The sequence below is a fragment of the Morus notabilis genome, unplaced genomic scaffold, assembly GCF_000414095.1.
Source record: "Morus notabilis unplaced genomic scaffold, ASM41409v2 Scaffold74, whole genome shotgun sequence".
Taxonomy (NCBI): Eukaryota; Viridiplantae; Streptophyta; class Magnoliopsida; order Rosales; family Moraceae; genus Morus; species Morus notabilis.
Genome location: NW_010359622.1, coordinates 411200 through 423627, shown reverse-complemented (window position 1 = coordinate 423627; position 12428 = coordinate 411200). Strand labels below are relative to the sequence as shown.

Sequence of the window (12428 nt, the reverse complement as noted above, 5' to 3'; positions counted from 1 at the left end):
TTTAGGCACCGTCTGTTATGTTGGTTTGAATTATAACTCAAATTTTTATTACTGTATTTTTCTCATAAAAATTCAAACTCAATTTTTTTCCCTATAATGTATCAAAAAAGTGACGTATTGTAAATTATCTATTTATTTAACATACGTAGTAATTGATACGCCCTTTCAATTTTAAAAGGAGATTTGTAAGAATAAAAATTACTTTATCAACTGGTGGATCTAGGTAATGTTCAAGGGTCAAATCGTTTGTTTCATCTTTTCCCATTAGGTCTCGACACTTGTGTTCGTCTTTGTGCTTCATCTGTTTTTATTGGTAAATGCAGTCAATGTCTGGGGTTGAATTCCTGTCTATTTTATGGTTATTTACGACTATTGACGTAATTTGCTAATTTAGTGAAATATTTCCTTAAAAAAACTTTATCAACTAAATATTACTAATGTAAATGAAAATAAACAAATAGTGATAAATAATGTATTTAATTTGGGGCTATCTTTATACGAGTAAATTTGGTAAATTTCGAATTGATCATATTTGGTGATCGTAGGTAAATCCGGTAAAAACCCATATTTACAAAACTCCAGCTATTTATTAATTAACCTAAAACCTCTGGTCACTTATTTTTATTCCACAGAATCCTATTCATCTCCTCCTTCCTTTTTTTTTATTATGATTGTTTCGCGGTGAATAAAACCAAATAAAAGATGAGAAAGAAGACATAAGAAAACATAACGGATCTGGACAAAGATCTGATTATAGATTTCAACTTAAAAGGTGGCACAAAGCTGAGACATATCACAAAACGATAACCACAATACAAACCACTGATTGTCGTACATACAATATTGGACAAAACAAAAACCAACCCATTAAAGTACTTAACCCCAACCAGCAGTACAAATACAATCATCACTAGCACCTATCATAGTTATCATTATTGCCATTTGCATTTATGCCACTCATTTGCACAGCAGGCTTAGCTTTCTTGGGTTTGTACCACTTTGCACAAACGATATAAGCCGCAAAGTTTATCACTCCCAAAACAGTCAAAAGCCCGTAGAAGCAATCAAGCCTTCCTTCGTTTATGTTATCAGCCAACCACCCCTGACCATCCCTACTTCCGGTCACCTTCTTCACCACGGAAACCAAGAAGCTGCTGACGAAGAAACCGAGCGAAAGAGTCGTCAGGAAGAGGCCTGTGCTCATGGTTTTCATGCCTTTGGGAGATTGTGTTATGAAGAAGTCTAGTTGGCCTGTGTAGATGAAGGCTTCTCCCGACCCCACGAGGAAGAACTGCGGGATCAGGAGGAAGACGCTTATGGGGAGAGTTTGCGTTGTGGGGGCGGCGGACTTTGCCACCAAAAGGCGTTTCATCTCGGAAAGCGCCGCGGCTGCCATCCCGAAGATTGAGAGGACGAGGCCTATTGCCATTCTTTGCAAGTTGGTGAACCCTGTTGCATATAAAAGGGACGAATGAATTAAGTTTCCGAGTTAGAAAAATTCAGTAAAAGAGGTATAATGAGGAAAAAAAAAGATAAATATATATTCTAACTATTGAGTACGGTGTTATAACTTATATATATATATATATATATATATAATAGAGTATAATTAAAATTTAAATATATATTCTAACTATTGAGTACGGTGTTATAACTTATATATATATATATATATATATATATAATAGAGTATAACTAAAATTTAAAAAAAAAAATGGAGAATAGAAAATATTTTTTAAAATCTAAGTGGGCCATTATCTTGTGGCTCTTTCATCTTTGAATTATTTAGGGTGTGTTCATTTGCACAACTTAAATCATGACTTAGGTTGTGTATGTGAGAGAAAAGCACTACAGTAAAAAAAATTGAATTTAAATTTGTGTAAGAGAAAATACTGTAGTAATATAACTTGATCAGTCACAACTTGAGTTGTGCAAATGAATACACCCATAGTGTTAAGGGTATATTATTATTACTATTATTGTTGTTGTTGTTTATTTTGGAAAGTGGAAGTTCAAATTATCATTGGAAGTTAGTCATAAGTACAAGCTAATTGTGTGTGACCAGAAAAGATTCTTCGCTTCTATTCTATCAGTTTATCTGTATACCCAAAGGCCCAGTTGGATATCATAATTAAATAGTTAATTTGTCCATGCACACTTGCATATGTGAAGTCACCTTTTCTAATCAAACTACACTGTAATTGTTAGTACTTAAATAGTTCGATGTCACATATTCGTAGATTATGATCAAGGTTCCATATAATATACGTTTATTTTAACTGATTTCTTATCTTATTCTATATTTATGTATATGTGTGTGTATATATATACCTTGTTCGCCTTTCCATTTCTTCCAAAGGGGCATAATAACACGGTCATAGAAAACAATAGTGATCATTATGGCTACCACAAAGAAGACTGTGAGAGAACCAGCTGGGATTTGGAAACCTCCAATTGATCTTTCCATGGTAGAAGCTTGTTCAACAGAGAATGTGATCATCTGTGCATAAGTTGTCCAAAACAATATGGTTGTGGCCCACACTGGCAGTAATCTTATCATCATCTTAACTTCCTCCACCTTTGTGGCTGAGCATAGCTTCCATGGGTTCGGAGCAGAAGTTTTACCATTAATTTTCTCAAAATCATCTTCTGTCACTATTGCTGCCTTGTCCAAGAAACTACCCCAAAAAAAAGAAATCATTAAATAAGTATATAATTGGGCAGTTAAAAATAGAACATACAAGAAATGGCATCCCTACTCGTGAGATGCAGTTTTAAACAGTCAGATTATATTAGAATTATATCATATTAAAAAAACATGACAATTTAACCCAACATCATGAAAATTTATCGGTTAAAAACTGCATGCCTGCCTCCGAATTCTTTATGATTAGACAGTTGAAAAAATAACAAAATAGAGAGTTCTAAAGAAGCATATGCATTTTTGTTCATATCCTCACGGTAAGATATAATTTTAAACAGTCAGATCATGTCCAAATCATATCAAATAAATAAAACGTTGATGATTATCTAAGAGATAAAAATTGTATCCTACCACGGAATTCTTCTATGAGGAAATAATTAACTAGCAATTTTGAGAAGGTCTAATGGTTTTTACCGGAACTGTTCGGTGTGGGCGATTCTTGAAGCCTCAGGAGTGTCCTCATACAACAAGGAAACATTGAAAGGACCTGACATATTTCTCTTCTTAAAAGCAGCTGCAATAACCTGAAAAATCTGAACTATAGGACTTCCCATGCACTTTTTGTATCTGTATCTTTTAGTTCCGCACAAGAACACTATGATGGAGATCAACATCGAAACTGAACAAATTCCGTATGCCCAACTCCGACCCACTTCATCTTGTATGTAGACAAGCACTGTGACAGCCATCAAAGTTCCAACGCTGATGAAGAGGAAGAATCTCTGGAAGAAGTAGGCCATCTGGGCTTTCTCCTTCTCATCTTTCTCATCAAATTGATCGCTTCCAAACCCCGAAACGCTCGATTTCAACCCTCCGGTTCCAAGTGCAATCAAATACAAAGCCAGGTACAAAATTCCCATCTGAAATCCATTGGCCGGTTTGCAGTTTTTGCCTGAGGCTGTGTCACAAGCGGGTGGCTGTAGTTGGGGCAGTTTTGTTGATATTGCCAAAGCACCAGTGCCCTAATTATATAAAATAACAGTCTAGTTAAAGTAAAATATTAAAAATAAAAATGTTAAAGCCACTACTTTCCTGTCTAGTGATTAGTCAAAAAAAATGTTAATAATTAACCATTATATAGAAATTAAATTACTCATGTATACACAACTCATTAAAAATTATTTTGTCCCAAAAAAAATGTTCAGCTATTTAATAAAATTATTCATGCATGCATATATATACTCACCAGTGTTTGTATAGCAGCAAAGATTGCAATGGTCTTGTATCTCCCAAGAAAAGAATCAGCCAGAAACCCTCCAAGCAAACAAAGGAGAAAAGAAGTGCCCATGAAATCTGTTACAATATTGGCTGAGGTTGAACTTGGCAAATGCATTGTTCCCACCAAATATGTCACCAAGTTAACAGCTATTCCCATTGTTGAAAGTCTTTCACTTAATTCAATCACTGTTAAAATAAGAAGAAATATTAAATTGTCAAATAATTGTACTTTTCTAACTAAATCAACAAGTTTTTGACGCGCATATATAACTTGCTCCAAATTTAATATAATACTTAATTATGTTGCCTATGTTTATTTTAATAGTCCATGGAAAAAAAAAAGAAAAAAAAGAACATGTTTTTCAAAAAGTTCCTAAGTTAACCTCAGGAAAGTGGAAGGGAAAAGTTGGCCACATGGAGAGAAGCATAGGGTTCATTTGTAGATATGATAATAATATGTGTATAATGTTACTATTAATAAAATCAAGTTCAAAGCAAAAGTTGATGATTCTTTATTATGCAAGTTATATATAAGATATGGAAAATGTCGTATTTTTTTTTTGTAAGTGTAACAACGAAATCTTGCAGAAAGCGACTCTTGTTTCAACAGAAGTGGAGTATACAATTATACAAAAAGGAAGATGGGCAAAAGAGGAATGAAATTGATGTGTATAATTCCATGTTCAGAAGAATGATCCAGATTCATCAATATCTGCCTTTTCCATACACTCCAAACAGAAAAAGGCCAGGAATATTGTGTAAACCATCTACAGATGGGGTCCTCTAAAATCTTATAGCCAGAAAAATAATTGAAAAAGTAAGGAAAAAAAGAGAGAAAAGAAAAAAGAAACATGAAGATACGAAAATTAAGTATTTAGGTTGACTATTGATTAAAAAATTAAGCCTTTTTAATTGGTGAGAGTTGAAAGGTGCCAATTGCTATGCAATAATATTTTATGAGATTTTATTTTTCTTTAACAATAATATTGTTTTAAACATGGAAATTACAAATTAACCCATGTGTCTCTACCATCATTTTTGCATGAACCATCTACTTTATTACTAATATATATCAAACTAAACATGTGAGTTCTTTGGCTAGCTGTTATCAGCCAACCATGACCATATATCTAAGCTCTCCCTTTCTCTCCTCTCTTCTAATGTATACCACATACATATAGACATATATATGCATTGCAACAAATACATACATGTCACAAATAAATAAATATATCTAAATACATATAATATGAAATTACTATTTCTACAGTAATAGAGTTTGAATAAGTCTTTTCTCTTCTTCATGGAGCTGTTCTGAGGCTGCATAAACCTCCAAATGCTCTTCTTCATCATCTTCTTCAACATCTCTTTTTATATGTTTATTGAGGAAAGGATGCATTCATTTGATAATGATGCCATAGTTTCTTATACATATATATATATATATATATATGTGTGTGCGTGTGTGTGTGTGTGTGTGTGTAATTTATAAGTGAAACATGAAGATATATATGAAGGTAAGAACATACCAAGGATAAGAGCAGCTGGTAACCAACCACCAGTTTTGGACTTATCAGCAGGGAACCCTTTGTAGTCCACAGCATCTGCAACAGTCCAACTCATCTTCCCGTCCTAGAAAAAATCAAGACATTTTGGGGGGGAAAAAAAAAAAAGAAAACAATAATGTCAAGAAGAACCCAAAAAAAAAAAAAAACTATAAAATATGAATTCCCATTGGCCATGTCTAAATGTACTTGGCTGGCCAGAAAAGAAAAAAAAAATTATATATATATATATATACACACACACACACACATATATATAAACACATGTATGTTTGTGTGGACTAAATAAATTAGTACCCACCATGTTTTTTCCCCAGAGTTTGAACAAGGAAGTGACGATGGAAAGCTATCTATGAAGAAGAAAGCAAAGAAAATACTAAGAATGTTGTTTTTGTTGTTTGCTTTGAGATTGTTACAACACACAATTTAGTTGTGTCATGGGAAGTTGGGGTTTTTATAGGCAAAGAGTCTCATCAATGTGAAACATAAAAAGTGACACCCCACTACCAAAGTTTTAGAGGGGCGGATCACAGCTTGTATGTTGTGTTGATGATAAAGGCATAAAAGAGATTAGGTTTATCGCATTATTAAGTGGAAGGTTCTGGGATTGATTGAAACTTTGTTTTAATAAGAAGATATTTCATATATATAACAGAAGGGGAAAAAATATATATATTATTATATAATGTTAAAGGTGATGTTGACTATGAAAGATGGTTAGAGAGGAAAATTGGAATCTGCAACATGCAACACCAATAGTTTTTTCCATTTTTAATTATTAATTTTATTTCCTTTTTTTTCCCTCTTTTCTCTGTATTTGTGGTAAGAATTAAGTTAGATGGGTTTTCTTTTTGGGGGTTTTGATGGATTGTGAATTGCTCTGCAACGGTTGGTCTTGCAAGTGCTTTTTGTGCCCCACAAACCACAAGCGAAATAGCCTCCACCTTTCATTTCCTTCCATGTCATGGCTGGCTCTCTCTTGATATGTAAAATTTGGCAAAAAATAGAAAGGATAAACATTGTAAAAATTTACACATAATAAAAATTAGACCCTTTCATTATTGACAGAGAAATGTCAGCGTCACTCTCTTTATCACTTTCTGCATTCATTATTTGATGTGTGGATTCTACTATCTCATTTTCTATTTAAATAATAATATATCATATTAGTGTAGTCTGCATGTCAACTAATAAATGTAAAAAATGATAAAAAGAATAACACTATCCTTTTCTCTTATTGACATCTTAATAATGCAACAATTTGGTATGCAACAAAAGAATAAATATGTTTCAGATTTGATACTTTCACCATAAAGTAAAAGTGGAAGTTATGAACTGCCAATTTTGAAAAAAAAGGATAGGGTTGTGCCCACTCTGAGGGTCTTAGTGGCTCAATGTATTGGTCAACTAGTGTCATTGTTAAGAAAGGTAGGAAGTAGTAGTAACTGAAAGCTAAAAGAAGGTAGAAAATAGGAAGTTCATCATGATATTTATTTCTCTAGCTGACTGAAGATTCTCTTCACAAACCTGGCATGTGGGAAATAATTAGTTATGAAAATGTTCTGCCAACTTTTGAATGAGCAAAAGGACTTTATTAAATTTACAAATTTACAAAGCCTTTACAAGTAATTATGGAAAATATTGCCATACTCAAGTTATCATTTTCTTATTGAAGCCATGTTTAATTAATATGTGGAATGGACAATAGACAATGGACAAACGTGCAACACATGGTAACATATTGGATAGCTAGGCAGGTATGGGTTTGGATTAATGATTCTTCCTTTTTGTAATGTGTTAAAGTATAGCACTCTTATTTATCTCAATGGGATTTTAACCCATACAGATATGTCAAAGTTTCATAAGTTAAAACATTTTTTTTCTCAACTTCCTTTTAAGAGATATAGTTTTCGGTAAGAATGCGGTTGCATTGTATTTTCTATCATATTATTAATTCTTTGAAATTTAATTTGTCAAGAGGTGGTCAATTAAAAGAAAATAAAAAGAAAAAAGCAATACCATGTTACCAAAAAGCATTGTTTTTCCCTTAAGAAAAAAAAGGCATTTTTTTACTAAAGTACTATATAGCTTCTTGAGAGTTCTCCAAATAAAAATTCTACATATGTATGTCTTATTTTCCTCAATGTACATATATTTATTATCATGTAATTTCCAGTTCCTCATATAAAACTGTTAATAATAATAATAATAATATAAAAACATTGCAGGAGAGAGGACTCATGATGACAATGAATCTCTTTCATTGACTGGGATCACAAAGAGTGTAGGGTCAATAGAGTTGACAAAAATTCTTGATATGATCGCTACCTTTCACTTCCTCTAATGCAACGTATACGATCCATGGTTGGCTCCAAGCTAGTTCAAATATAGCCGAATTCAGAAGAATGTCAAAGGGGCTGGTCCCACGTGATCGGCACGTGCACATGGGTTCCTTAGCACTTTTGGTACGTGCGAAGTACAAAATAATATGCGAATATATACAATGGACCTCCACACGTGCCACCAACAGACAGCACTAAAATGTTTTATCACTCACACCCACTGGCCATTTGATAAAAGCAGAACATATAACATGAAAAAAGATGCTCTAGTACTACTGCTACACATAATAGAAATGGGCAAAACATATCCTATAACCAGACAATCTATGTTGGTCCCCTCCAAGCCTTGCCCCATTTCTTACCACCAAGTATATGCAGCCAAGAATTCGCACAGCCCCATTTGAATCTTGTCGAAAAAATGTGTCTATATAAATTAATGTATACCTATATCCATATAGATATACCACAGTAATCGAATAGCAGTGAAGGACAACCTATCTGAGCTCTCACCTAGTACACAAGGTTCAATTCTTATTATTCGCAGTGAGAATGAAATTATGTCTCTCATCGACCTCTCAATATAACTTGAGTTGAAATGATTTACTTTGAACTTATCGATACTAGTTAACGAAAGTATGAACTGGATTTTTTTTTTTCATTCTATTTGTGATTCCGCGGTAGATTATCAATGATCTAGGCTAGTGGTGCAATCTTTTTTTTTTTAATTAAAAAAAGAAGTTTGAATATATCCCATAAATCAATCACAACTACCTCTAGGCTCTATCCATATATATCTGTTCTAGTGTTCTGGTTTGTATACCCTACCACTCTTTGGACATCTGTTTCTCACTCATTGCTTAAAGATGTCAAGAGGGATATACATAACTTATTGGAACAATAATGTAGAGCATTTTTTTTATTTCGAATTTGTTGGACTTAAAGAGAAGGTACTTGAACTAATTCATTTGGAGAATCAATTCTTATCTTGCAATGTCTTTGTTTCCACCATCTAATGTCTAATATCTGTTCCATGAATATCCAAATATCAATAGCTAGCTTTCTCCCTCGAAATTCAAAGTTTAAATATTGGAAGAGAACAAAGAAGAAAATACAGGTTTTTTTGTTAGCGTTTCAAATTTGAAGAGGAAAAAAAAATAAAGAAAATCACTTTTTTGCAAAATTTTTCAAAGATAACTCACAGGAAAATAGGTTCGAAATTTCCCAAGTTTAATTTATTAGTCACATGACTAAACAATGTTGGAATATTTTTATGTGGACTTCCATAATCATAATAATTCACTTTAATTTGTTATTAAAGCGTCTTACGGACAACTTTATTAATGTAAATTTAGTTATGCATATATGTTAAATAACAATCCATAATGGGATGGACACTCGGCTTGTTAACTAGCTTGAGGCCTATAGACTCCCTCTCTCATAAATGTTTTGATCAGCCCATTAGATCAAATAACCTCTCAATACAATTAAAATAAGCACTATAAGCCAATTAAAGTGTGAGCTAAAAATAAGAAATGTTGTTGCGAGGTAATCCACTTGTGCATACTTCAATTCTCAATTAGTTCAATGTTTAGTTTCAACAATTGGTATCAGAGCCTTTACTTTGAGTTTTGAGGCTATGCATTTTCGGATTTCTTCAAGGGTATTGAAACTCATTTTTCAAAATCCCCAAAATTGCTCTAATATTTTGTTTTCAAGTATGCATATTATGAATATATGTGGTGGGTGATTCTTCCATGATAGAATTGTGTTGTTTTTGTGGTTTTTCGGTTCGGATTTTCAAACTTTATCCGTAGTCGTACTAAGATAAGAACTCAAATCAAGATTGTTTATTGTCTTGATTTAAGTTGTTTTTCGTCTTGTGGATTGTGAAAACGAACTATATACCATGGATTTTGTGTTTGCTGTGCATTAGTATGGCTGAAAAACCATGTTTTTGAAGGTCTGAAAATGGCCGAAATAGGTTTTTATTATCGTAAAAATTTTGATTGTTTTTGGGCCATTTGATGTTATGGAACAAAAGAGGACGAAACTCTGTGAGAGACTTTTTGACGCACAACACTCCATACATGGTCTGAAAACCCCTTTTGAATCATCAAAAACGGAGTTTTAGAAACCAAGAAAATGTAGGGTCGGGTCACGAGTCACGCACCGGGTCGTGTTGCAGGTTTCTGAGCTTGAAGATGAGAAAAACAACATTGTGTTTTGATTTTGCTTCAAAACTGACATGTCATTTTCAGGTTGACAGTTTTGTATCGTTTTTCTAAAATGACGTCGTTTTTCTTCACTAACCAAAATTACATGTCATTTTTAGGGCTGAAAAAAGTAAAAAAAAAGTTTTAACAAAGTTTGACCGGTCCGTACAAAGTCATCCGAAGTCTGTTTTGAGTGTTGTTTTCACCGGTACACTCTATTTTTCATCTCTGACCCATTAAAATGATTTATTTTGGGTTTGAGCCACCATAAAATCATGTTTATATATTTTATAAGTTGATTATATATTTTATTGGTGGCTAATTGTCTAAATTTTTCAAACAATTTTTTCTTGGGCATTTTGTATATAATTTGTTTGATGATTAAATGCCATAAAATTTTAATTACATTATTTGTTTTTATATAGCATAAATTTTAAATTTATTTATTTTTTCATATTTAATATAACATATTATACTATTTTTATTCATTTTTATTTGATTTACCTTTGTAGGCTCAGATAGAGGGGGAAAGAACCATGCATATGACATAGTCTGCTGGTAAAGGTTCATCTACCACAGCGGTCGATGAGAAGAGGATTATATCCCAAGTCTTGGGCAAGCACAGAGGACACACTAAGGGAGTGGGACTGACACTACCACGGAGGAATCGTTCAAGCGCTTCCACCTCATCATCTGGTTCGCAATCGGACGGGTCAACTTCGGTTAATTTGCCGCAATATGTCCAAAACTGGCTGAACAACATCTACATCGACAAATGCAACATGTTCAACAACCAACAGACCATGATGGAAACCATGCACTCGATGAATCCCAACATCAACTTCTTGCCACTTAACTGTCCCCAACTGTTGGTTTCTCCGCCGCCTGAGCTAAACAAAGAAGACAAGGACGAGGATGAGGACGACGATGCTGCTAATTTAGGGGATTAAAATTTTAAAATATCTGTTTTTATTTTTTTATTATCAACACTTTTTAATATTTCTTAATTAATTTACTTTTTAAGACTGATCTTATTATTGTGTTGACTATTTTACATCAATCTTTTATTAATAAATATCAATTTTATTGTTTTATTTTATTATTAAATTCTCTTCTAATTTATATATTTAATAATTAATATTATTAGTAAAGTACGGTAAAAAAAAGAAAAAAATATTTGCGACAACATATCACGTCGCAAATAGTCTACATTACTAGCGACGACACTTTGAAGCCTATGGTTGCAAAAGTTTTTAAATACTTTTGCGACGCCACATAGTCGCCGCAAATAAGTTAGGACGCGTCATCATCAACGACATATTCGACAGAGCATTTGTGTGACGACTTATTCACAACGACTGTCATCTCATCACTAATATATTAGCGACACTGTCGTCGCTAAAAACTTTGTTGTTGCAAATATCGTCGAAAATATTTGCGACGACATATCGTCAAAAATATTAGCGACGACATTTAAAAACTTTATCGTCATAAATATATTATTTGCGTCGATTTTTTGCGACGACATATCGTCAAAAATACGATATTTACGACGATAATACAGTTATTTGCGATGATCCGTCGTCACAAATAAGTTTTTTTGTTGTAGTGAAAGCATCCCGACCACTAGGGAGTTGGTAAAACCTTTTTCCACCTTTCTTGCTTGCATTTTTGTTAGACAGTGTCTAGAAAGCTCCTCAATTACAACGCGTTTTTTCTGTTTAAAGATTCTGTATTGTTAAATGTACTCAACGAATGAACCAAAACCATATATCTTTTGTTGATAGCAAAAGTTCAACTCCACCAACCATGCTGCGAAATCTCTTATTTATTCTGTAAAATTATTAGCATGCTAATGGCCATGTTGGTGGGATAGTAAAACACCATGAAAATTCTTCATTAAATCATGAAATTATTCAATATAGTGAGAAAATTAACAAAAAAGAATCCCAGAGAGACAAAAGAAGAATATGCTTTTATTTGGAAGCCAATTCCTGGTGACTCACTTCTTCTCTCTTGTACATGTGTAAAGCGTTGCAACATAAACAAAGATATCAGAAATTCACTAGGAATATGGTGGTTGCAAATATCCTTTGATCTACTAATGATACATAAAAATATCCCATTAAACAAAGGCATAATACATATATATATTTATATATTCTCATCAACATGATTTGCTACCCAAAGTTTGTGGCATGCTTAAAATATGTTTTAGTTATTAAGGAAAAAAAAAGGATTTTTGTTGCAATGGTGATAAGATTAGATGTCTGAATCCTGAAGTCTAAAAGTTCTTGGATAGTGGGAAGAAAAAAGTTATAAATTAAAAATAGATAAATACAAAGACCCTTTTTAAGTTTCCATATGGTTCACGATCATGAGCATT

At 32.9% G+C, this 12428-nt stretch overlaps 1 protein-coding gene across 1 annotated transcript; it reads right to left on the bottom strand.

Moving 5' to 3' along the window:
• Window positions 1-910: 910 nt before the first annotated feature.
• On the bottom strand, window positions 911-4094 carry LOC21405215 (protein NRT1/ PTR FAMILY 6.2). Its single transcript, XM_024163523.1, has 4 exons — window positions 3891-4094; window positions 3119-3666; window positions 2332-2678; window positions 911-1449 (listed from the first exon to the last, which is right to left on the bottom strand). The coding sequence occupies exons 1-4, from the start codon at window positions 4077-4079 to the stop codon at window positions 911-913; spliced, it is 1623 nt and encodes a 540-aa protein (XP_024019291.1). The 5' UTR covers window positions 4080-4094.
• Between the last annotated feature and the right edge of the window lie 8334 nt (window positions 4095-12428).